Source organism: Polypterus senegalus, chromosome 2 (genome assembly GCF_016835505.1).
Source record: "Polypterus senegalus isolate Bchr_013 chromosome 2, ASM1683550v1, whole genome shotgun sequence".
NCBI lineage: Eukaryota > Metazoa > Chordata > Cladistia > Polypteriformes > Polypteridae > Polypterus > Polypterus senegalus.
Window position 1 is genome coordinate 165,877,505 of NC_053155.1, and position 26,953 is coordinate 165,904,457.

The following is a 26,953-nucleotide window of genomic DNA, read 5'->3' on the forward strand; positions in this document are numbered from 1 at the left end:
CTTTCACAAAAGGGAGTGAGCGAGAACCAGCCTTCAACATTCCATCATTGGGCCCACTTATTCATATATTCACACTGGACCCATTCAGAATTACCAGATACCCATAACCTTCATCTCCTGGAATGTTGGATAAAAACCATGTTATCTGGAAGAAAATGCTTTCTTATAAACTATCAATTACAGATGAACAGAATATTCACATTGAAGAATACAAGAACATAAAAAATGGACAAAAAATGAGACCATTTAGTCCATCAAATTTGTTTGACTAGTTTGTTTTCAACTATAATTAATACCTCTTTGTCTCCTTGTTGTCAGTAGGTTAGTTTTTTTTTTACAAAATAAAAAAATAAAACAAACACAGAATGATTATTTTTATTCACAACTGTTGATCGAAAGGCAAAATACAGGGTATGTGTATTTATCAGTAAAATATTGTACTGATTTCCATTCTTTTACGTTGCATATTATATCTTAAAATATCTTTGAACAATTAACTTTCCAATCCAAATACAGAGTATGAATTCTTTTTCTCTCACAAAGAAAGAAATAGCATCAGAAGAAGTTTTCACGGCACAAAGGGCAAGCAGACTTGTTGCTGGAAGTAAACCACTTGTACTACAAAAAAGGAAAAAAAAAACAGATTTAAATGAGTAATAAAAGGGTAATTTTTGATAAAAATAGGAAGCTTAATTTAATGCAATTTGAAAAATAAATATTTCAGAGAACCATACACAGCCTTAATATTAATGTAAGTCATCACTGTAATTTTCTCAGCAAGATGAAGCAGATGCACGGTATGAGTTAAGAATGTGATGCAGATTGTATAATTCCCTTGTCCTAAGAATACTTAACACTAGAATCCTTGAAGCCTATAAAAAAGTCACAATCCTGGGGCACCTTAAATTCCCTCGCATGTCCTCATCAGCGTCTTTGTTTTGCAAATGTGTCTATAAGCACAAGCAGCAAGCAGCCTGCTATCCCATCCCCCACTGATGCAGCTCCAGTTAGAGAAAAAGTTCACCCAGCTCAAGTCTGTTTATCTGGGTGTGAGGGAGATCTGGAATTGTATAGGGTAAATAATATATTGTCATTTGGAACACGTACATTTAGTGTGTGTTCCGTGTGTACAACAATCTGGGTAAATGTAGGATGGCAGGAAATGCGAGGCTAGAAATGTTGAACACATAACTAAAACAGAAACTTTTTTCACGTTATAGTGCTAATGACAAAATGCTGACGTGTGAAGTGTATAATGTGTGAAGACTGAAGTCCAAATATTAAATAAACACTTTCACAAAAGGTATAACATAGTATATCAAAGCAAGTGCACTTTTATATCTAACCAAAGAAAATAAAATTGGGTTAGAGGATGATACTGACAGATCTGCTTGGCTGGCGCAGAGGTAAGAACTGCCGTTTCATAATCAAGAGGTTGCAGGTTCGATTCTGAGTCATTCCTGCATTTACAGTTTTGAATAGTGAGCTGCTCTCATTGATACTATTACACTGCACAACAAAGTTTTTGTTTCTTGAACACTGTTGGGTGTTTCTTATAGATTTTTGGATGCTGATCACGAATATCACATCTAAATTTACCCATCACATATCTTTCAAAGAAATCTTCAGTTTTATCATGATTTTTTCTTATATTTGTATCCAAACATTTTCGCTCCTGTAAGTGACTTAAGCACAACGTTTTGTGCAGCCTGGGCATGTCCAGGCATTGAATCAGGCCAGTTTGGAAGCTGTTCTGTCGAAGTTGACATCCTGGGCATGCCTGGGCAGGTCTGAATGAGCTTGACGCTGTCTCAGCATGCTATAAAGGTGGCTTGCATACACCGATCCTGCTCATTTGGTTAATATAGATAATCACTGTGTATATATAGTATCAGTATAGTAAATTACAGTATCTGTAGTAATATAACAGTAAGTAAGCTTGATGCTATAGACGTTTTTGGTGTTGGGCGATATGTCTCATCAATGTCGTAACAGCCGAGATACATTCTGCTATATCTGTGGCGAATATACACTTGTGCCTGAGACATTGGATGACTGTTCTTGTGAAGAAAGCTTATCATCTGCATTTCTGCTGCAAAATTGGTGATCAAGACAAGGAATGGACACCTCACATTTGCTGTGCGACATGTGCTGCCAAGTCCGAGAGCCTGGTTCAGAGGCACTGAAAAGATGATACTGTTTGCTATTCCAATGATATGATGAGAACAGAAAGACCATGTGACAGACTGTTACTTCTGTTTGACTGATGTGTCTGGTTTCTCTGCCAAAAACAAGAACTCAATTGAATATCGTAATTTGCCTTCAGCAATGAAACCCATGCCACATGACAACAGTCTTCCAATTCCGAAACCATTGACCCGGATTTTGAACCGTGCACATCAAGGGATCCACATCTGCTAACACAGTCCGAATTGAACGATTTGGGTCTGTCAAAAGCAAAAACCAAGCTGCTGGGTTTGAGACTGCAGGAATGGTGTTTGCGGTCACCAGGTACAAAAATTTCTGTGTTTTGAGGCCGACATCATAATGTAACCAAAGTTTTTGCACAAGTCAACAGTCTGTTTCTGTTATGACATTGAAGGATTGTTCTCACAATGTCAACGCTATCCTACAGTACCTGTTGGCTATGCAGCACACATGAAAGAAACATATGAGAATATGGAACTGTTGCTGAAGCACGTCCAATATAGCAGGTACAACTGCAATATCTGTGGAGATCTTAAAGTCATTGCTCTGTTACTAGGACTGCAGCTTGGCTATACAAAGTACTGTTGTTTCATCTGTGAATGGGCCAGCTGTGCCAAAGAGTCGCACTATTCACGACAGAACTGGCTACTCCATAAAAAGTTAGTTCCAGAACAGAAAAATGTGGCACATGAATTGCTCGTCGACCCGGCAAAGATATTTTTACCAACTCTTCACATAAAACTGGGACTCATGAAGAATTTCATGAAAGCACTGAACAAGGAAGGTGAAGGTTTTCGTAATTTAAGACAGATGTTCCCAAGAATAACTAACGCCAAGATCGAAGAGGTCATTTTTGTTGGCCCCCAGATTAGACATTTTTATGAGTGACAAGTGGTTTGAAGATCTGTTAGCTGGGCCGGAAAAAATTTCCTGGAAAGCCTTCAAAGACTTTGTTGACAATTTTCTGGGCAATTACAGAGCCCCAAATTACATTTAGCTGGTAGACAAACTTCTCAAAGCATGCAAGACAATGAAGTGCAACATGTCACTCAAGATTCTCCTCCACTCATACTTGGACTTCTTCCCCGCAAATCTCAGTGTTGTTAGTGACGAACACGGTGAAAAGTTTCACCAGGACATTGTTACGATGTAGAAATGATACCAGGGCAACTGGAGTCCTTCAATGCTTGCTGACTACTGTTGGACACTGCAACGTGATGAACCAGACATTGCATACAAAAGAAAATCAGGAGCAAAACAGTTTTAATTCTGTTGAATTTAATAGCTTATGTTTATTTGCAGAATGAAGGTTATTCCATTTGATGGATGGCCAAGAAACCTAAGATTTTATACAAAGGTGTCTAATACTATCCTAAGAGCAAGAGGCAAACCAAGATAGAAAGAGAAGGCAGCGGCCCAGGAGCACAACTCTGTAAGAGAAGTACATCAGAGTATGTAGTTTGAAAAACAAATACCATACAGGTCCTCAGTTGGCTTCTTCCTTAAATACACACTAAATACCAGTGTCAGCTGCAATTGAGAAAAGACAACTCTGGGATGCTGACTGCTGACATGTAAATGTTAAGTATTTATAAGACATATAGTTGAAATAAAATGCAGTGTAGGTCAAACTGTAAAAAATTAGTAACAAGTCAATGTCACACCAAAAAAAAAAAGATTGTGTTTGCACACCATCTTCTTACCAAACATGCTGAGTGGAACTTTTTTCTGCATGTCCTGCAAGATTTTTTTGGAAGAGAATAGTTTGATCCATGAATAACAGAGTAACATATCATACAGTCTTCAACTCCCTCAAATCTCTTGTCTACATTGTTTTTCCACAAAGTCAGGCCTTCCATGATACTTCCATTCTGAAAATAAGACAAAACCATTTTATGGATTTGTAAAATGTCTTATATCTGGAGCAACTGTATAGTTATTTTACAGTTAAAAAACTGTAAATAAATCAAGCTATTGTACGAAAGCACTTGGTAAAAGATATCTGAGCCATACTTTACCATTATGAGACATAGGACAGATATGTTATGCTCACTTCCCAAGAGTTTTCCCAACACATGATATGTAATAAGTGCTTATCACTCAAAAAAAAATAATAAATATTTATAGGAGTAGTAGTAAGCTAAAACTTTCTGTTTAATTGCAAAACCAATTCTATCATTATTCTTACAAGAACAAGCATTATATGACTTACATGAAAACTATGCCATCATATGGTTTGATCTACTAATAAACAACTTTATAAAAGTTAAATCTTTCTCAAAAACATGTTGTGCTTGATATTTAAAACAATTCAGTTTTCTTTGTTCTTTTAACTATAAATGTCATACTTACATAATACTACAGTTTATATTATTGGTGTTTTAGAAAGAAATGCTGTGTCAGCTAAATCAGAGAAGCTCATTCATTCCTCTGTGGCCAATTGCCAGTGATCAACTGAGAAAGATGAAGGGTTCTGTTGTGTGAGCTATAGACTGGTATCACTGTAATTGTTGATGTGTGTGTGCTGTAGTGTGTTTGGATCCCTCTTAGTATGTCTTTTATAATATCTATTGTGTTTCCTTGTGATATGTGGTTCTTGGGTATATTTATACAGCAAAATGTACAACTTTTGTTGCCCCTTTAAATATGTTATTGATTCTTTTTTCTTTCATAAGAGCAAACCTTAAATGAGGGATTGGGAGCAAACCAAGCAATATAAAATGCAAAAGCACAAACTGAGTTACAAGAGCCAGAGACAAAACAGGCATCAGTTATGAATTAATAATTGTATCTTTGTTTAAATTCATACTCCTAAGAGAAATCAAAGGTGAATAAACCTGGCAAACAGTTATAAGTATTGCACAAGTAAGGTAAGGTAAGGTAATTTTTGGTTACCCAGGCAGCTTCTGGAAGCTGGCTTTACTATAAAATATGTATTTAACACTAGAATTACCAGAGCCTACGAAAAAACTTGTAAATCCGTCCCACCTTAAATCGCTTCTTAAAATCGTTCACAGCTCTCCACCAGCGTCTTTTGTCATGTAAATGTGCTGAAAAAAAATCAGGCTGCAAAGAAAAAAATCCATCCCCCACCGATTTAGAATGTGCACAAACTTCTCCCAGATCATGCCTTGATTGATTTTCTGGGAGTGAAGTGGAGTTTTAGAGTTGAAATAATAGATCGTTGTTTGGAACACACGCATTTCATGTCTGTTCCGTTTCTACAGTAATCTGTGTCAACACATTGTTAGAATAAAAACATACATTTCATTTCAGTCTGTAACAGCCGGTGTAATTTATGATACTTGTAAAGATTAGCTTTGTTTGTTTATCTCAGCCGTGTTCATGAGCCCAAACACACCCCACCCCCGCATCTGATACTGCCTTTTTCACATAGACGCGCTGTAACACAGGTAAACTCAGTTCCCTTCTACATCGGAGCAAGAATGCACATACCATTGCTTGCATACTAAAGTGTCAGCAGGCACTTTTCGTGGCATTACACACAGTTTTGAGCCTTGTGACTTTCGGCTTTAGGAAGTAAGTAAATAAAGGTAAATCGTGTCATAAAATGATTTCTTCAAAACGTTGAATGTTATTTATTTGGCACGGACATGTCAGCATGCACTTTTTGTGGCATTACACATGTGTCTGCATGCACTTTTTGTGGCATTACACATGTATTTTTTGAGCATGTCCGTGCCAAATAAATAACGCTGTTCGTTTTCAAATAATATTGCATTTCTCTCTATGCTGTGGTTTCTATTACACACCTGAAAGAAAGAGACAATATATGTGAAAACATCATCGCACAAATGCAATATTATTTGAAAACAAACAGTGTCCGATCAGCTGTAAAAGTATGGCATTTCCAAATGTTTGCTTTTTTTCAGTCTGATTCTCTCAGTCAAACTGTATATTTGTCTCTTATTCAGTGCACGCAAGAACATGCAGGTAGCCAGATGCTGTATGCTACAACATGTTGCGGTGATCAACGCACATTTTAAAAAAAGAAAGAGACAAATATATGTGACGTTTTGAAGAAATCATTTTATGACAAGATTTATCTTTATTTATTTACTTACTTCCTAAAGCCTAGTGTCACAAGTAGTGTGCAGAGGGCATGCTCAAAACTGTGTGTAATGCCACGAAAAGTGCCTGCTGACACTTTAGTATGCAAGCAATGGTATGTGCATTCTTGCTCCGATGTAGAAGGGAGCTGTGCTTACCACTGTTACAGCGCGTCTATGTGAAAACAGCAGTATCAGATGCGGGGGTGGGGTGTGTTTGGGCTCGTGAACGCGGCTGAGATAATAAAACTGACTAAAAAAAAACAAAGCTAACCTTTACAAGTATCATAAATTACACTGGCTGTTACAGACTGAAATCAAATGTATGTTTTTATTCTAAAATAGTAAGACTAAGAGCAGTTTACTTCTCAAAACGGAGAGGTGCAGGATCGAACTTGCGACCTTTTGATTCCCAGTTGGCAGCTGAGTCTATTGCACCATGGAGGCAATCATAATAAACAAGTGTCAATGTTGCATGTTAAGGCGGCTTTTTGTTTCTGCAGTTATATTTTTGAATAAAAGCGCAATTGTTGTGTTAGATTTGTAGCTTCTGTGAAAATACTTCTTTTGATATTTGGACTTCAGGCTTCATACATTATATAGTTTATGCCTACATTTTGTCATCTACTACTAGAATATAAAAAACATTTCTGTTTTAACAATGTGTTTACACAGATTACTGTAGAAACGGAACAGACATGAAATGCGTGTGTTCCAAACAACGATCTATTATTTCCACTCTAAAACTCCACTTCACTCCCAGAAAATCAATCAAGGCATGATCTGGGAGAAGTTTGTGCACATTCTAAGTCAGTGGGGGATGGAATAGCCGGCTACTTGCAGCTTTTCTATTATCAGCACATTTAGATTAACAAAAGACGCTGGTGGAGAGGTGAGAATGGTTTGAAGAAGCGATTTAAGGTGGGACGGATTTACGAGTTGTTTCGTAGGCTCTGGTAATTCTAGTGTTAAAAATGGGTACCTAGTGGCACATCAAAGGATTAGTAAGTTAATTAGTTAGCTGAAACTTTAGTGAAGAAAAATATATATTATGTAAATATCTTATTTTCTGAGTATCATGTAAGAGAGAATTAAAAGCATGGCTGAGTCAAATTAGAAATAAGAAAACTGAGTGAGGGTTTAAAAAACTGCACTTACACCAAATAGCTTAGGCAACAGCTATGTCATCTATATGAGAAGGTATACTATCACCTAAGTAATCATAGGATTACCACTTCCTTTTCAACATTATCACCACCAGCAAGGGGTTCCACAATTTATCAAGAACAAAGCAAGCCATAAATTATCTTGGGTAGTTCCACTAACCATAAGGAAAAAAATGTCAGTGGGGAAAAAGGGGATTTTGTCATTTGCTGGTACAACTGAAAAAAACAACACTCTTGAATATTGTTGTAGACGCTAGGTGGCACTGTTGCATCTTTCAACCCAACAGACACACACTAAGGACACAGGGTAAAAAAGCACAGAAGTATTTTAATTCTTTTCCTCTCTAAACAGTGCCCTAAGCACCACAACCACCAATAAATAGGCAAATAAACACAATAATTACTATTCTCTTCTCCTCCACACCTCCCAGCAAGTGCTGTCCACCTCTTCACTTGCTGGGTTCACAACAGTCCTTTAAATAATCCTTGACCCGGAAGTGCTTCTGTTCTTCCTTCCATGTGACTTGCCAGCCCTTGGATCTGATGGAGGACTTGAATTTTCTTCAGCCCAGAAGTACTTTGGAGCTTCCGTCCTCGTGACTTCCTAGCTATAAGAAAAGCATGACTCCCCCAATCCTTCCTCAGCACCCCCGGCACCCAACAGGGTTGAGATAGCAAACTCCAAGCCTCAGGATGCTCTGAGGGAACCTGGGGCAACACTATACTCCAGGGAAGCCGACATCTAGTGTCTTGGGTGAGGCAGTGTCCCTTACACTGTATATTTTGGTAGAAAGTTAGCTGCAAGATTCATTAAAGACTTTGGGAGTATATTACATAGATGTATCCCTACATAGATAGCAATGTGCTTTAAACATGAACAAAAATATTTAAAAAAGAAAGTTTAGAGGGAAATATTAGAAATCATGAAATTATAAAGAAAATCCAACAAACAGTGGAACCCAAAAGCAAAAATGTTGGGAGTAAAAATGACAAAATAACAAGAGGGGAATTCTATATTGAATAAAAATTCACTAATAATCAAACAGACTTCAAGAGACAAAAACATTACTGAATTGTTCAAATCTATTGAACATAGTTTCAAAGCATTTGGGTAGAGTGATTCTAAAAAACTGTAACTTTTAAATATCAAAGTGGAATTCTGCCTACTCCTAAAGAAGGTCAATGGAGGAAACTTTAAATTCAATACACACTTCATACAATGCAGTATGGCATGACTGGCAATGTTGAGTTTAGGCACTGATATGTCCATTTAGGTACGGATATTGTAAAGTTTAGTACTTTTCTGTTACTACATTATAGTCAGAAATGTGTGCAGTGCTCAGTGATGTATGTGATGAAAATATACATTTAATTATGAATTGAACTTAAAACTTTATATTGACTTGTTCATCTTAAACACTAGAATTCCTGAAGCCTATGAAAAAACTTGTACTCCTGGTTTACCTTAAATCCCTTCACACCTCTCCATCAGTGTCTTTTGTTTTGTAAATGTGTCAATAAGCACAAGCAGCAAGAAGCCTGCTGTCCCATCTCCCGCCTTGATGAAGCTCAGCTGACGGGAAAAATGTCAGCCCAGCTCAAGCCAAGGCTCCTTATCTGCATGCGAGATCTGGAGTTGTACAGGGTAAATGTTACAGTATATTGTTATTTGGAATACATGCATTTCACGTGTGTTCCGTGTCTACAAAGATCTGGGTAAGTGAAGGATGAAAGGAAATGTGAGAAATGCAAGAAATACTGAACACATAACTAAAGCAAAAACTTTTTCTATGTTATACTAATAATGGCTGGAGTGTATAATGTGTGAAGACTTTAGTCCGAATATCAAATAAACACATGCATTTTTATTCAAGAATATAACCAAAGAAAAAAAATCATTCAATTTACATATGGCTATCAATGAGTTAAAAACTCAAGCTCAAATATCAATCGACAGGGAGTTTACACGTATTCTTGAATGATTTAGAGGTAGGAAACGCTGCCTAATAACCTGAAAGTCGCGTATTTGAGACCGGGCATTCTGTGTTTTGATTAGTGAGCTATTATTATTTCTGCAATACAATATAAACATACATTTGATTTGAGTCTGTAACACCTGGTGTAAATTTTGGCTACTTGTAAAAGTTAGCGCTTGTGTTTTTATTATTCAGTTTTACTCTCTCAGTGACGTGGTACAACGAACTTGCCTCTCCCTCTCTGAGCTGATGGCATTTATCTCCATTCTTTTCACAAGAGCAGCACTGTGGCTGCGCCCAAGTCTTCAGAATTCTAGTGTTAATAGCATAAAGCACCACATCATATGCATGAAACTGAATGAGTTACAGTTAAACCCCTATGTCATGGTATAGCTAACAGCATTTCTCTTCAACAGGGAATAGTACCTAAAGTATAAAATCATTAATATCTTGTCTGACATTTTTTACTCCTGTCATCTTCTTCATTTATGCTAATTACATAAGTAACACAGCACACACATTTGCACATGTTGTATGATGGTAAAGGCTAGAGAAGAACCTTAATTCAGCTCAGAAATTCATACAATTTAAAACATTTAAGCAGAGATAACTTTGTATGCCAATAAATGTCTGAACAAAAAAGCCAAGGCTCACTTGAATTTTGCCACTTAAATATTTCTTACCTGATGTGTGAGGAAGGTGGTAAGTTGAAGCATCCAGTTACGCCATTGCTGAACTGCAACACCTACACGTTTTCCACTTTCAACAGAAATTACCCCAAGAGGGTAATTTATTGGCAGCTTAATAACTAACTCAATAAATATATCATCAACAGAATATGTAGCAATCACTTCTCTAGTAGTAGGTCGAGCTTTAACCTGAAGAAAACAAGAACATTTTAGTTCCCATCAGGGATTAAATTCTACAAGGATTCAAAACAGAACTCTTGAGCTGTAAAGCCGCAGTATTAGCCACTGTGCAACCATACTGCCAAGGGGCATGGGAATTGTAATTTAGCCCATCAGTATTTAAAACTAATTTGCAATTGTTAAAAACAGTGTTGATCAGCAAAATTTGCCAATGCATGTTTCACAATGCTGTATTTGCAGGTGACGTACATCTTTTACATCTACATCTATTTTGCTACATCAAATATTTTCCTTGAAATTTACCATACGGCTGGCTTAGACAAACATTTTCTTCCTAGTGACCTATTATGCTTTGCAAGGCCAGTGTAAACATTATAAAGATTTAGACAAGCACATACCACTCAGCCTAACCTAGCTCGCCAGTCCCATTCACCCAATTCCTTCAAAATACAATCAAAGTCAAGTGTTGAAGGTTCCTAAAGTCCAACTGTCTACAACACCACTTGGTAACTTATTCCATGTGTCTATGATTCTTTGTGTAAAGAAAGACTACCTAATGTTTGTGTGAAATTTATCAGGTCAGTGTCAGGCAGAGAGAAGTGTATACATTGCAAAAGGTACAATTGTGGTAAATGTAGAAAGTACGGTCCTTGGGAGTGTGGGAACTGTTAACATTTGAATTTCATGATTGCATATACCGTGGAACTGACCTCTCTGTACTATTCTTTCCTCTGCATGTCATGGAGTACAAAAGAAACATCAGCATGCACCAAAATGTGGAGACTGGCAAAGATCAGAAGAAGAAAAAAAAAAAAAGTGGTCACTGATTACAACCGCAAGAAGGCATGCCAATGAATATGAATAACGTTGCATCAGTGCCACAATGTTTTCCGAAATACTACTATACAGGTCATAAAATGAGCTATTCCAAATATCATATATACCTATGTCTCTGTTTTTTGTCACTGCAGCTTTGACATCATGGACCATAAGGTGCATACTAATTCAGCGTGAGCAGGAACACTCAAGTGATGGTGAGATACGAAGGCGGCAGATTCACCAGTGTTTGTGTGTCAGCTTTTATCCCTCCATATCAGAGAATTTCCAGAGCCAATGTCTCAAAACACCACTCACATCTACAGTTATTCCCAGTTTCAGAGAAAAAGTAACAGCATCAGATCTGGGGCAGGTGTTGTATTGTGATTGTGAGTGAGAGAATAAAAGTGGAAAAAAAACAAACAAACAAACAAAAAAAAATGCTAACATTTACAAATACTACAAATTTACACCGGCTGTTACAGACACAAATCAATTTTTATTGTATAATAATAACAATAAGAGCAGCTCACTACTCAAAACGGTAAATTTGGGGGACAGCTGCATTTGAACTCACAATCTCTGGAATATAACTCAGCAGTACTTACTGCTGCACCAAGGAAACGTATTGTATTGCATTTGTACCTTTTGTGAAAGTGTTTATATATTTGGCCATCAGCCTTGACACATTATACAGTTCATGTCTACATTTTGTCATTTATTACTAAAACATGAAAAAGTTTGTTTTACGATGTGTTTACATAAATTGTTGTAGACATGGAACACACATGAAATTATTTACTCTATACAATTCTAGGTAGCTCACTCCCAGATAATCAAGGATTGAACTAGTAAAATTTCTTGCTCGTTCTGCGGTGGGGGTGGTAAAGCAGGCTGCTTGCATTTATCGACACATTGATAAGACAAAAGATGCTGATGGAGAGGTGCGAAGGGATTTAAGGTGAGTCAGGTTTACAAGTTATTTGTAGGCTCTGGTAATTCTAGTGTTAAGATATGTGATTCATTTTCTCCCTTTGTGGATTTCCAGTTACAAATATGCAATTGTATTACATATATATTATATGTATTTCTTTGTGTGTGTGTGTGTGTGTGTGTATTATATATATATATATATATATATATATATATATATATATATATATATATATATATATATATATATATATATATATATATATATATGTATATATCTATACTAATAAAAGGCAAAGCCCTCACTCACTCACTCACTCACTCACTAATTCTCCAACTTCCCGTGTAGGTAGAAGGCTGAAATTTGGCAGGCTTATTCCTTACAGCTTACTTACAAAAGTTAAGCAGGTTTCATTTGAAATTCTACACATAACGTCGACAACGTCCGCCATGTTGAACTTTCCTATTTATGGCCCCATCTTCACGAAATTTGGTAGGCGGCTTCCTTGCGCTAACCGAAACCGATGTACGTAATTATTTTGATGTTATGACGCCACTGTCGCCCGCCATATTGAACTTTCCAACGACACTAATTCTCCAAATTCCTGTGTAGGTAGAAGGCTGAAATTTGGTACTTATTTCGGTGGTATGATGCCACTGTCGGCTGCCATATTGAACTTTTCAATAGTCTTTGTTACTTATGGGCCCATCTTCAAGAAATTTGGTACGCGGGTTCCCAACGCTAACTGAATCCTACTTAGGTACATATATACGTCCATAGCCTGCAGCTCAGTCACCGTGAGGCGGCACTGGGTCCCCATCCCAACGCCCCCCGCCGTTGGCTGCCTGCCTATATAAGGCCGTCCGTCGCTCCAGTCTCTACATTCCCTTCCTTGCTTCGCCACGGGATTCACATCTCCCTGCTGATAACTACAGCCTTTTTATTTAATCCACGGCTTCTCCGCTGTTTTATTGTTCATTTATTACGATTATAGTTATTGTGTAGGTATTTTAGACTTACTTTACATTGTTCAGGTAACCATTTCCTTTATCATTCCAACCGTACCGCATTAACATGTCTATCGAGATGATCACCATCGATCAAAGAACTGTCACTTACCGAGTGGTTTCCATGCCTGGAGATGGCGCCTATCTTTTCCATTTTCTTTGTTACATATTGCACGGCCATATCAGACTCACTCTTGATATCTGGAGAAACATTGTGTCTTATGTATTGAATGACTGGGACAGGTTCAAAGTATGGACTGATGACGGTACAGGAGATAATTATACTGCACAGGAGCACTATAAGAGTGAAATGCTTAAGCCCTTCACCTATGCATCTGCATGTGAGTTGAAGGCTGCCGCTGAATTGTTCGGTTGTCACTTTCAAGTGTACCGAAATGGCCAAATATTTTACACCTTTGGACAACCGCCAACGCCTCTTAAACATCTTAGATTGACAGGTGACGATTTCAGTAGTGGAAAACCGATTATGACAGCAGCAATCCAAGCTGTTAGATTTGAAACAAGATTACTGTTCACATGGCCAACTGTACTTGCATGCTTAAGAGTAAGCTCAGCGCACAGCTTGGTCATATTATAACCGGAGGGCCGAACTCACAATGTGGTATACAAAGAGATCCTTAACAAATAATTATTGGTATATTTTCCCTCAGTTTAAAAAGGTTTAATTTTCTTCTTAATAAAACTTTTAAGGCAGTACTTCCCCGATGTGAAGCGCGGCTATTTTGCTATATAAATATATATATAGATATAGATATAATGTGTGTGTGTGTGTGCGTGTATATATATATATATATATATATATATATATATATATATATATATATATATATACACACACACACACACACACACACATACATACAGTACAGGGCAAAAGTTTGTACACGCCTCCTCATTCAATGTGTTTTCTTTATTTTCATGACCATTTACAGCACTCCATCACTCTCCTTCTTGGTCAAATAGCCCTTACACAGCGTGGAGGTGTGTTTGGGGTCAATGTCCTGTTGAAAAATAAATGATCGTCCAACTAACCTGACTTCTGCACAACACAACTGCTGGTCCCAACCCCATTGATAAAGCAAGAAATTCCACTGAATAACCCTGATAAGGCACACCTGTGAAGTGAAAACCATTTCAGGTGATTATCTGTTGAAGCTCATCGAGAGAATGCCAAGAGTGTGCAAAGCAGTAATCAGAGCAAAGGGTGGCTATTTTGAAGAAACTAGAATATAAAACATGATTTCATAACTCCACATGTGTTAATTCATAGTTTTGATGCCTTCAGTGAGAATCTACCAATGTAAATGGTCATGAAAATAAAGAAAACACATTGAATGAGGAGGTGTGTCCAAACTTTTGGCCTGTACTGTATGTACATATATATATATATATATATATATATATATATATAGTAGTGTTAAAAACTATTTGCCCCCTCCCTGATTTCTTATTCTTTTGTTCTTTTGCATGTTTGTCACACAAAATGTTTCTGATCATCAAACACATTTAACCATTAGTCAAATATAACACAAGTAAACACAAAATGCAGTTTTTAAATGATGGTTTTATTATTTAGGGAGAAAAAATCCAAACCTACATGGCCCTGTGTGAAAAAGTAATTGCCCCTGAACCTAATAACTGGTTGGGCCACCCTTAGCAGCAATAACTGCAATCAAGCGTTTGCGATAACTTGCAATGAGTCTTTACAGCTCTGGAGGAATTTTGGCCCACTCATCTTTGCAGAAGTGTTGTAATTCAGCTATATTTGAGGGTTTTCTAGCATGAACCGCCTTTTTAAGGTCATGCCATAGCATCTCAATTGGATTCAGGTCAGGACTTTGACTAGGCCACTCCAAAGTCTTCATTTTGTTTTTCTTCAGCCATTAAGAGGTGGATTTGCTGGTATGTTTTGGGTCATTGTCCTGTTGCAGCACCCAAGATCGCTTCAGCTTAAGTTGACAAACAGATGGCCGGACATTCTCCTTCAGGATTTTTTGGTAGACCGTAGAATTCATGGTTCCATCTATCACAGCAAGCCTTCCAGGTCCTGAAGCAGCAAAACAACCCCAGACCATCACACTACCACCACCATATTTTACTGTTGGTATGATGTTCTTTTTCTGAAATGCTGTGTTCCTTTTACGCCAGATGTAACGGGACATTTGCCTTCCAAAAGTTCAACTTTTGTCTCATCAGTCCACAAGGTATTTTCCCAAAAGTCTTGGCAATCATTGAGATGTTTCTTAGCAAAATTGAGACGGGCCCTAATGTTCATTTTGCTTAACAGTGGTTTGCGTCTTGGAAATCTGCCATGCAGGCCGTTTTTGCCCAGTCTCTTTCTTATGGTGGAGTTGTAAACACTGACCTTAATTGAGGCAAGTGAGGCCTGCAGTTCTTTAGACGTTGTCCTGGGGTCTTTAGTGACCTCTCGGATGAGTCGTCTCTGCGCTCTTGGGGTAATTTTGGTCGGCTGGCCACTCCTGGGAAGGTTCACCACTGTTCCATGTTTTTGCCATTTGTGGATAATGGCTCTCACTGTGGTTCGCTGGAGTCCCAAAGCTTTAGAAATGGCTTTATAACCTTTACCACACTGATAGATCTCAATTACTTCTGTTCTCATTTGTTCCTGAATTTCTTTGGATCTTGGCATGATGTCTAGCTTTTGAGGTGCTTTTAGTCTACTTCTCTGTGTCAGGCAGCTCCTATTTAAGTGATTTCTTGATTGAAACAGGTGTGGTAGTAATCAGGCCTGGGAGTGGCTACGGAAATTGAACTCAGGTATGATACACCACAGTTAGGTTATTTTTTAACAAGGGGGCAATTACTTTTTCACACAGGACCATGTCGGTTTGGATTTTTTCTCCCTAAATAATAAAAACCATCATTTAAAAACTGCATTTTGTGTTTACTTGTGTTATATTTGACTAATGGTGTTTGATGATCAGAAACATTGTGTGACAAAAATGCAAAAGAATAAGAAATCAGGAAGGGGGCAAATAGTTTTGCACACCACTGTGTGTATATATATATATATATATATATATATATATATATATATATATATATATATACACACACACACACACTCACACACACACATACATACACAGTGCATCCAGAAAGTATTCACAGCGCATGTGTTTTTCAGAGGCAGGAACTGGTAGACTAGTCAGAAAGGGAAAGATAACTGCAGCAATGTACAGAGACATCCTGGATGAAAACCTGCTCCGGAGTGCTTTTGACCTCAGACTGGGGTGACGGTTTATCTTTCAGCAGGACAACGACCCTAAGCACACAGCCAAGATATCAAAGGAGTGGCTTCAGGACAACTCTGTGAATGTTCTTGAGTGGCCCAGCCAGAGCCCAGACTTGAATCCGATTGAACATCTCTGGAGAGATCTTAAAATGGCTGTGAACTGACGCTTCCTATCCAACCTGATGGAGCTTGAGAGGTGCTGCAAAGAGGAATGGGTGAAACTGACCAAGGATAGGTGTGCCAAGCTTGTGGCATCATATTCAAAAATACTTGAGGCTGTAATTGCTGCCAAAGGTGCATCGACAAAGTATTGAGCAAAGGCTCTGAATACTTATGTATATGGGATTTCTCAGTTTTTTTATTTTTAATAAATTTGCAAAAACCTCAAGCAAACTTTTTTCACGTTGTCATTATGGGATGTTGTGTGTAGAATTCTGAGGAAAAAAATGAATTTAATCCATTTTGGAATAAGGCTGTAACATAACAAAATGTGGAAAAAGTGATGCGCTGTGAATACTTTCTGGATGCACTGTATAATTTGTTCCTAACCCTCACCTATTCTGTTTCTCTTCTCTGTACTCAAATGTGACACTTTGGGCTACAGCCCACCTGCCAAGTTGTTTTGCATACCTAAGGTAAAGTCATCCCTGATGGAGGATCGCTGGAATTGTGGGGTAGAGGGGTCCTTTCATTGGATTGGCTGGACCAGCGCTGTTTCAGTTGTGGAATGGCCAAATGGGGGAGGCAGCTTGATGGCTTTAGTTTTCAGATCACATTATGTGATATCATCTACTGTTAAATTCTGGTCTGTACATGTAAACTTTTTATTTTTATACTGTATTGAGGATTTGTTCTGATCTGTGTATTGTATTGTATTGACCCCCTTCTTTCTGACACCCACTGCACACGCCCAACCTACCTGGAAAGGGGACTTTTTTTGAACTGCCTTTCCCAAGGTTTCTTCCATTTTTCCCTACAAGGGTTTTTTTTGGGAGTTTTTCCTTTTACCGCCCATTGCAGCACTTTTTGTGTGATTTTGGGCTATACAAAAATGAATTGTATTGTATATGACAGGGTGCCTCGAGAGGAGTTGTAGTATTGTATGAGGAAGTCGGGAGTGGCAGAAAAGTATGTAAGAGTTTACAGGATATGTACAAACCGGATTCCAAAAAAGTTGGGACACTATACAAATCATGAATAAAAACTGAATGCAATGATGTGGAGGTGCCAACTTCTAACATTTTATTCAGAATAGAACATAAATCACGGAACAAAAGTTTAAACTGAGAAAATGTATCATTTTAAGGGAAAAATATGTTGATTCAGAATTTCATGGTGTCAACAAATCCCAAAAAAGTTGGGACAAGGCCATTTTCACCACTGTGTGGCATCTCCCCTTCTTCTTACAACACTCAACAGACGTCTGGGGACCGAGGAGACCAGTTTCTCAAGTTTAGAAATAGGAATGCTCTCCCATTCTTGTCTAATACAGGCTTCTAACTGTTCAATCGTCTTGGGCCTTCTTTGTCGCTCCTTCCTCTTTATGATGCGCCAAATGTTCTCTATAGGTGAAAGATCTGGACTGCAGACTGGCCATTTCAGTACCCGGATCCTTCTCCTACGCAGCCATGATGTTGTGATTGATGCAGAATGTGGTCTGGCATTATTATGTTGAAAAATGCAGGGTCTTCCCTGAAAGAGATGACGCCTGGATGGGAGCATATGTTGTTCTAGAACCTGAATATATTTTTCTGCATTGATGGTGTGTTTCCAGACATGCAAGCTGCCCATGCCACACGCACTCATGCAACCCCATACCATCAGAGATGCAGGCTTCTGAACTGAGCATTGATAACAACTTGGGTTGTCCTTGTCCTCCTTGGTCCGGATGACATGGCGTCCCAGATTTCCAAAAAGAACTATGAATCATGACTCATCTGACCACAGAACAGTCTTCCATTTTGCCACACTCCATTTTAAATGATCACTGGCCCAGTGAAAACGCCTGAGCTTGTGGATCTTGCTTAGAAATGGCTTCTTCTTTGCACTGTAGAGTTTCAGCTGGCAACCGCGGATGGCACGGTGGATTGTGTTCACTGACAATGGTTTCTGGAAGTATTCCTGAGCCCATTCTGTGATTTCCTTTACAGTAGCATTCCTGTTTGTGGTGCAGTGTCATTTAAGGGCCCGGAGATCACGGGCATCCAGTATGGTTTTACGGCCTTGACCCTTACGCACAGAGATTGTTCCAGATTCTCTGAATCTTCAGATGATGTTATGCACAGTTGATGATGATAGATGCAAAGTCTTTGCAATTTTTCGCTGGGTAGCACCTTTCTGATATTGCTCCACTATCTTTCTGCGCAACATTGTGGGAATTGGTGATCCTCTACCCATCTTGGCTTCTGAGAGACACTGCCACTCTGAGAAGCTCTTTTTATACCCAATCATGTTGCTAATTGACCTAATTAGTGTTAATTGGTCTTCCAGCTCTTCGTTATGCTCAAATTTACTTTTTCCAGCCTCTTATTGCTACTTGTCCCAACTTTTTTGGGATTTGTTGACACCGTGAAATTTTGAATCAACATATTTTTCCTTTAAAATGATACATTTACTCAGATTAAACGTTTGATCTGTCATCTACGTTCTATTACAAATAAAATATTGACATTTGCCATCTCCATATAATTGCATTCAGTTTTTATTTACAATTTGTTTAGTGTCCCAACTTTTTTGGAATCCGGTTTGTACAAGGAATTTGTCACAGTGGTCAACTCAGCAGTAGGAATGATGGATGCATTCAACGTGGAAGTGGGATTACATCAGGGACTGGCTATGAGCCCATTCTTATTTGCAATGGTGATGGACAGCTTGACAGATGAGATTAGACAGGAGTTGCCTTGGACTATGATGTTTGCTGATGACACTGTAATCTGTAGCTTGAGTAGGGAGTATGTTGAGGAGACCCTGTAGAGATGGAGATATGCTCCAGAGAGGACAGAAATGAAGGTCAGGAGGAACAAGACAGAATACATGTGAATGAGAAGAAGATCTGTGGAATGGTGAGGATGCAGGGGAGTTGAGGTGGTGAAGGTGGATGAGTTTAAATACTTGGGATCAACAGTACATAGTAACAGGGATTGTGGAAGAAAGGTGAAAAACAGGGTGCAGGCAGGGTGGAATGGTTGGAGAAGTGTCAGCAGTAACTTGTGACAGACAATTATCAGCAAGAGTGAAAAGGAAGATCTACAGGACGGTATGTTATATGGGTTGGAGACGGTGGCAATAACCAGAATGCAAGAAAGAGCTGGAGGTGGCACAGTTAAAGATGCTAAGATTTGCATTGGGTGTGAAGAGGATGGACAGGATTAGAAATGAGTATATTAGACGGTAAACTCAGGTTGGACAGCTAGGAGACAAAGTCAGAGAGGTGAGATTGCATTGGTTTGAATATGTACAGAGGAGAGATGCGGGGTTTATTGGGAAAAGGACGTTAAAGACAGAGTTGCCAGGCAAGAGGAAGGCCTAAGAGAAGGTTTATAAATGTGGTGAGACAGGACATGCAGATGATAGGTATGACAGAGTAAGATGTAGAGGACAGGAAGATATGGAACAAGATGATCTGCTGTGGCAAACCCTAATGGAAGCAGCAGCAAGTAAAACATGACCTCCCTCATCTGAACCCATGCTGTGTGTTCAGTAAAACTCCTGTTTTTCCCATGTGTTGCTCAATCTACCTAATAATTCCTTCCATTATTTTACCTGTCATGCATGCAAAGCTTACTGGCCTAAAGTTACTTGGATTTGCCCGATTACCCTTTTTATATAATTGGATAATATTTGCTATTTTCCAGTCCTCTGGAATTTACCCTAGTGCAGTGACTTGCTAAAAATATGCATCAAGAGTTTACATATGTACTCACAAACCTTCTTAAGCACTCAAAGATAAATATCTAGTACAAGTGATTTGTTGGATTTCAGCCTATTTAATCTGAGCAGTACTTCTCTCTCTACAATTTCAAAATAGCTCAGTATCTCTTTAGTAATCCATTTTACCACTGGGAGGTTGTCCACTTTCTCACAAGTGAAGACCTCAGAAAATGCAAGTTTAGAACATCTTCATTAATAGCAATAATGCACATACAGTGCCTTACAAAATTATTCATCCCCTTCAGTGTTATCTCCCTGTAATTGCTGCAATCAAGGCAACCTTCCCTTTCCAGACTGGAATGACAAGTCCTGTTTTCAGTTCAGCTGGGATGACACCAATCTCCCAGATAGAAGCAAAGATTGGTTGGTAATGCGAGGAGGACAGTCTTAACACCAGCATGTAGAAGTTCACCCTAGATACCACGAATCCCTGTAGTCGTCCCTATCTTCAGCTGGTTCACCACCTGAGCAATGTCAGCGAGATTGAGTGGTTCACAGCTAATTGGAGGATCACCATTAATTACAGTGGACCCACAGATATCCAACATCCTAGCCAGAGGATCAGCTTTAAACAGCTGCTCAAAGTAGCCATCCCAGCAGGGCACAACTGCAGTGTCATCCATTAGGACTGTTCCATAACCCGCCCAGACTGTGACTATCTGAGGAACAGATTTGGATTGGCATAATGCTTTGATTCCCCTGTAAGCAGCCTGCAGGTCAGTAGACCATAGATGGTGCGTCACTTGGTCACAGATTCCTCTATCAAATGCCTCCTTATCTGCCCTCAGAGCCATCGCAGCCGTCCTTCTAAGTTTCCAGCACAGACTGGAGTTGGCATTAAGCTGTGCTCTGCGACTCCTCTCGATAATATTCAGGGGTGCCCTGTGAGATGAAATACCTCCTTCTTGGAACACTGGCAACACCAACACAACCCTCAGGAACCTTCAGGGTCTTGTCACAGAAAGTCTCCAACATCACATTAGGATTGGCTGTTGTACCCAAGTCTGCAAGTTCCTCACGCAAACTGCGTGCAAATTCATTAGAAACAGCCTGATCTTGGAGCCTGGCCAAGTCCATTCTTCTAGTAGGTGGTAGCCTACTGGACCTAAGCTCGATTTTCAAAGTAGCAACAACAAGTCTGTGTTTAGAATTTACAAACTGCACACTTATATAAGCCCTACAGTCTTGTAGTAGCTTCCAGCATCTGCCCACAAGGATATGATCTATCTCTTTCACTGCACCACCAGAATTGGAGCACCAAGTCCAAAAATGCGGCTCAGTGTGCTAGAACCAGGATCCAGTGATCCCCTGTCCCCAACCTTTAGGAAAGTCAAGAAACACTGAGCCACTTTCATCATAGTCACCAGACCCATGGGGACTGACACAATCCTCTTAACCAGCCCTGTCAGTACCAGTGGTCACACTTAAGTTACTCATATCCAGAGGAGTATCACCTCACAGGCACCCATCAACCACTGAGTGTAACTGTGAAAAAAAATGTCTCCCTCACCAAGACATTACTGATCGTGGTTGAAGCATAAACTGAAACAACAGACAAGGCACCCAAAGAGTGCCTTAACCTGAGTCTCATAATACACTCATTGACAGGAGTGAAATCAGACACCATCAGAAGGAGCCGATCCACCACAGCAAATGCTACTCCCCGAGTATGACAGCCATTACAGCGAACAGACCAATAAAAAGTGTAACCACCTACATATATATCTGGCCAGTCCCAGGTCTCAGAGAGTGTCTGCACTGAAATGCAGAGTTTACAAAGCTCCTTCAACATCAGAGGAAGATGGTTATCATGCTGGAGTTACAAGACGTTCCCGTGCACTTACTTGGAGGGGTCGCCTTAAATTAGATCCCAAGTGCATTCTTACAGCGCGCGTCGCCTCAGCACCACACCTTTTCTGATCCCCAGCAGGCCTGATCTCACTGGCTCTGTGGTGGTTTTGACTATTCCAGGAATGGGCTCCCAGGGGCTTTCCCTAATCCCTTCATAATTCAAACAGCTTTCATGTGTGCAGCTGACCTACATCTATGGAAAGCAGAAAGGAGTCCTGCCTGTTGTTACGGAGCTGTGTGAAGTTTTTATGTTGGCTTAAGTGCCATTCCTGCCCCAAACCCTCAAGTCTTCCCTGCAAGTTGGAGAACCATTTGCAGGGCTGGATGTAGTTTAATGTCTCACCTATCTGGAACTCCCATCTGAAAAGACATCTCCTCATTTATCGCATGTTTTATTTGTTTGTTTTTGTCTCTGATTATACAGGGTCACCTGGTAGGAAACACACACATATCACTATTGATATTTTGTGTTCTGTTTGTTGAGTTATTTTTTGTGATTATCATTCCATTTGCATCTTTGGTTGTTTGAAACAGGGTAGTGAAGTGGTTAGCACTTCTGCTAAACAGCGCATATCAAATGCTTGCGAAACCCTTGGGGAATATTAAAAGACCATTGTTCCATTATAATACAATCAAAACTAGTTCAGTTCCTCCTTTCTCATTGACATCAATGTATTTTGCGGAGTTTGGCGAAGTTCTTAAACATTTCTGTGATTTCGCTGAACACAAGGCAAAGCAAACTTGACAGGTTTCGCTTTTCACTACTTAAGAAAATTCAGTGACTCATAATTAAGGGCATTTACTGTAAATCTTTTTTTTTTTCATCTCTATTTGAGTAACAAGTTTAAAAAACTCTTATTTGTTTCATTTAAATATACACAAAAATCCTTTATAATAACAATTGTTTATTGAAAATGTAGTTTTATTCTTGGATTCAGAATATACCTAATCCACCTAATATTGTCAATAACAAAAGTAATCCCATCTGAAAAACATCTTTAACAAGAGGTATCAAACTACCTTTCAGAACAGTTATCGACCAGCACAAGGGGTTCTGAAGCTACAAAAAAGATTCTAATTTCTATAAAAGTAGCAATATAGCACTAATAAAAACCTATTGAAGTGTCTTAAGCTATTTATTATGTGTTTACTTGTAAATATGCATCACAATAAATACAAACTGTATTGAATTTATAAATAAATTTGTAAGTAAATGGGTTTTCTTACCATCATATTGTCAAATATTTTTGTGTTATTCTGTACAGAAGATATTTCTTGGGATGACAATATATTGGATACAAATTTGCTGGTAAATCTATCCACAATGGTAAAGAGTCTCTTCTCCAGGCTATTAAACCATAATCGAACCATGGCAGGTAAGTATTTAAGAGTTCCATAATAAACAGAGCAAGACAAATGTGGAATGTCTGATGACAAGAAGTTGGTCTCTGCAAAAAATATAAGTATGTTTACAAAAATACTAACAAGTTACTCTCAATAGTTATAACATTGATATTTCTTCATAGGATCCTTACTAACACATATATCAAATTAGTGCCATTGCTAAGATTATTACATTATTTCTTCAAGTGGTAAAATAGGCAATGAAAAATCTTCCTTGAATTCAGAATTAAATAGTTTGTTCCTTATAAATAGCTGAAATTCTTGCAGAATTGTAATACATTTTTCTAATTTAAAATGACAAAATATTATTTAGTACATTGGAATTCACTAATTTTTGTATTTAATAAATGAATTTACAAAGACTTTTTTTGATTAATTAAATGTATGTCTATATATTGCATACTCACCAAACATGTTTAGGATCTGGCTCTCCGTAAAAAATGTTTTTGAATCCATATGGCAAGTTTCTGTTGATTGCTCTGAATAAGCTGGATTGACCGGCATTAGCCGGAACAAATGGCAAAGCAATCTATTCAAGCATTTTGATTTTTTCAAATGGTATGAATACAGGACTCTTAGCTGAAATAAAGAAATTGAATTAAATGTTCATTTCAGTCTGATATATCTATCCATTCAATGTATTCATAAATTAAACAGTAAATAACTAATTTTAACTACACCATTGCATGTCAAAAATTTAAAGAAAGCAGCGTAACTCAATTTCTTAACCTTCCTCTAATATTTGTTATGGATGCTGTCGCCAGGAAAAAATTGCTTATGCTATGTTTACCACATCTTTCTCTCAGATGCTATATATCCACCCTAAAACATACAAGCAGCAGGATTCAAACTACAATCAGTGGATTAGATGCCACATGTTTTAACAAACTGAGCTAAAGAGAGGACTCCCTCAGTCTACTACCCTCATGGCTTCTGACACTGCAAGTGGTAAAGTCATGTGCAGCTACTAATACTAATCTGAGAAATTTGTTTCTGTGTTTTCTGAGGTGAATTTGGTTGGCTTGCCAGAGATAGCTTATCATCTTTCTAAAAACTTTCTGTGTGCAGCTTAGATAAACTTTTTTTCCCAAGCAATCCTCAATGCTTTGCAACATGGTCACAGACCAGAGTGACATTACAGAGCTGCAGCAGCCAATGTTGGATGGGACAGCCCCTGGAGTATATAATGCCTACTCCTAGTACTGGGTACTATGCTGGATGAATCTCCTATGAGTAAATCTCTTTTGATGAGAAGTCAAACTAAATGACACCTTTTATTGGCTAACTTAAAAAGGACTACAATATGCAAGCTTTCGAGGTAACTCAGGCCCCTTCTTCAGGCAAGCAGTAATGCACTGGCTATATTTTTAAATTCAGTTTAATAGCATCTTGATAAAAAAGGTATAAATTTCCATCAAAAACATGAAAATATCTGTGTGACCTCAAACTTTTGAGCGATACTATACATTGACTAAATTTTACAAATAGAGTAGTGGGAGTGGTAGTCAGTGGTACCATAAATTGAGAAGTGGGAGTCAAGGGTTTTTTGTGAAGACTCCACAGAAATGCTAGTAGCTACACATTCTTTTAGTCTACCACAGATGCTTTCTTGCAAAATTAGTAATATTAATAAAGAACGTATCTCCAAACTATACCACTTCAAAGAACAGCATCATTCAATTACATTATAACATTGTGATATAGCAGGTCCATTGCTCAGAAGGAAAGGACAGTTTTTAAATAATCCATTTCGCCGTGTCAGTCTCTGTGGGCATGATCGTGCAATCACTGGGAGTTGCTGAAATAATTGGGGTGAGTTGCATCTGCATGTGAGGGAGTCATTGTTCTCAATTGCTTAATCGGCTTCCTGCGGTGTGCAATTGAGACGCTGCGCCCATGCAGCCGTGTATGTATGGGCCTGCACAGAAGGATAAAGAAGGAAAAAGAAGAAACATGAAAGAAAGGCTTGGAGAGTGAGAGTGCAGGATTGGGGGCAATGAAAATGAGCGGACGAGCCAGCTAGATGATGAGAGAGGTCAGCGATCCCATGTGGAGTGAAGGATTGGCTCTCGAGGGACAAATCGTGTCCACTGATGATTTGGAAGAGTGGGTTCGATCATGGAGGAGTCCTCCCTAGGGATCCAAGGGACTACGAGTGCAAGGAGGAAGACGGGAGGACAATCGACCCCAAGCGTTCTGGCAGACGCTGGCTGAAGCAGCCAAGACGGAGGTCGTTAGTGTGAAGACTGTGGCAGCTGAAGTCTCCCCGGCTAAGCAAGTCTTGGGTGAGCTGGAGAGACTGGAAGGAGCTGTGCTTGGCTGGTGTGACCCCAATGACTGCTGCAGGATTTTAGTCTCGTTTTAGCCTTGTTTTAAATGTTTTAAATTTTTACCTTTTTATGCATTATTTATTGAAACACTTTGTTGGAACACTGCACTATGGACACCGTTTTTGTTTTGTTTGTTTTAATAAAAGCATTGTTTGCACTTTGCACCATCCCCTTGCTCTGTTTGCTGCCCTCACTGTCCAGCTCATCCGGTTACACTACCAATGGTGTCGGGTTCAAGAGGTTCCCAAAAGGGAGAAGGGAGCATGGAGCAGGACCTGCATTGTCACAAACACTTTAATGGAAGTGGAAATGGAATACACTCTTCCACAATCTTTGTTAGACATAATTTAATAATGATTATACTGTATCTCATATATTCAACATGTAATTGTGAGTTGTTTATTGATTTATAATGGTTGCACTGTACTGATGCACAGAAACCGTTTAAAAATGTGCATTTGTGAATAAAAGAGAGAAAGATAATGGGGAGCTTATCCTGTATAACTTTGTAACCATTCCAGAAATATTGTATGGTTTTCCTCAGGAGAAGATTCAGTCTAGTTACTCTCCATGACATGCAACGCAACTTCCATGAACTGCTAAGAAGAGTGCTGCACTCAAAACAAATTTTCCCACATAAAATAATGCATTCTTTGGATAAGGTATTCACTGTGAATATTTTCTCACATTGATTTTTCTTTTTAATTTTAATTACTGTACACATATGTACACCTCTTCTAAATTATACACAATATCATAAACAGACACATTTCTTAAATTTTAAGGTTCAGAACAGACAGAAAACAAAGACATGAAGAAAGGTGATGGAACCGATATAAAATTTATGTCACCTCAATCATGCACATCAACCTTGTACTCTAGAATACCTGAAAAGGGACCTAATTAATCTAGGTTAGACAAAATTACTTCTGATTAGGTATAACCATCAGGGAACTGGCCTTACCTTAACCTCCTTAGTATTAACCCCAAGAATTACTTGGGCTCGGAATTCTGTGTTGTTACGGTTAAACTCAGGGTGATATATAATGATGCTTTTTACATATTTAAGCTCAAATTACTCACAGGACAGTATTCTGCTGCCATCTAGTGGATAA

General features: G+C 38.6%; 1 protein-coding gene across 1 annotated transcript in view; it reads right to left on the reverse strand.

The window, feature by feature from the left end:
- Nucleotides 1-360: 360 nt before the first annotated feature.
- The window catches only part of ltn1 (listerin E3 ubiquitin protein ligase 1), a 223,897-nt gene continuing 197,304 nt past the window's right edge, over nt 361-26,953 (reverse strand). Inside the window, exons 26-30 of the mRNA XM_039744932.1 lie at nt 23,916-24,087; nt 23,332-23,552; nt 10,104-10,298; nt 3,912-4,079; nt 361-618 (exon numbers count right to left, since the gene is read on the reverse strand). Of these exons, the coding sequence (XP_039600866.1) occupies nt 556-618; nt 3,912-4,079; nt 10,104-10,298; nt 23,332-23,552; nt 23,916-24,087 (819 nt within the window). The 3' untranslated portion in view covers nt 361-555. The remainder of the gene's footprint in view (nt 619-3,911; nt 4,080-10,103; nt 10,299-23,331; nt 23,553-23,915; nt 24,088-26,953) is intronic.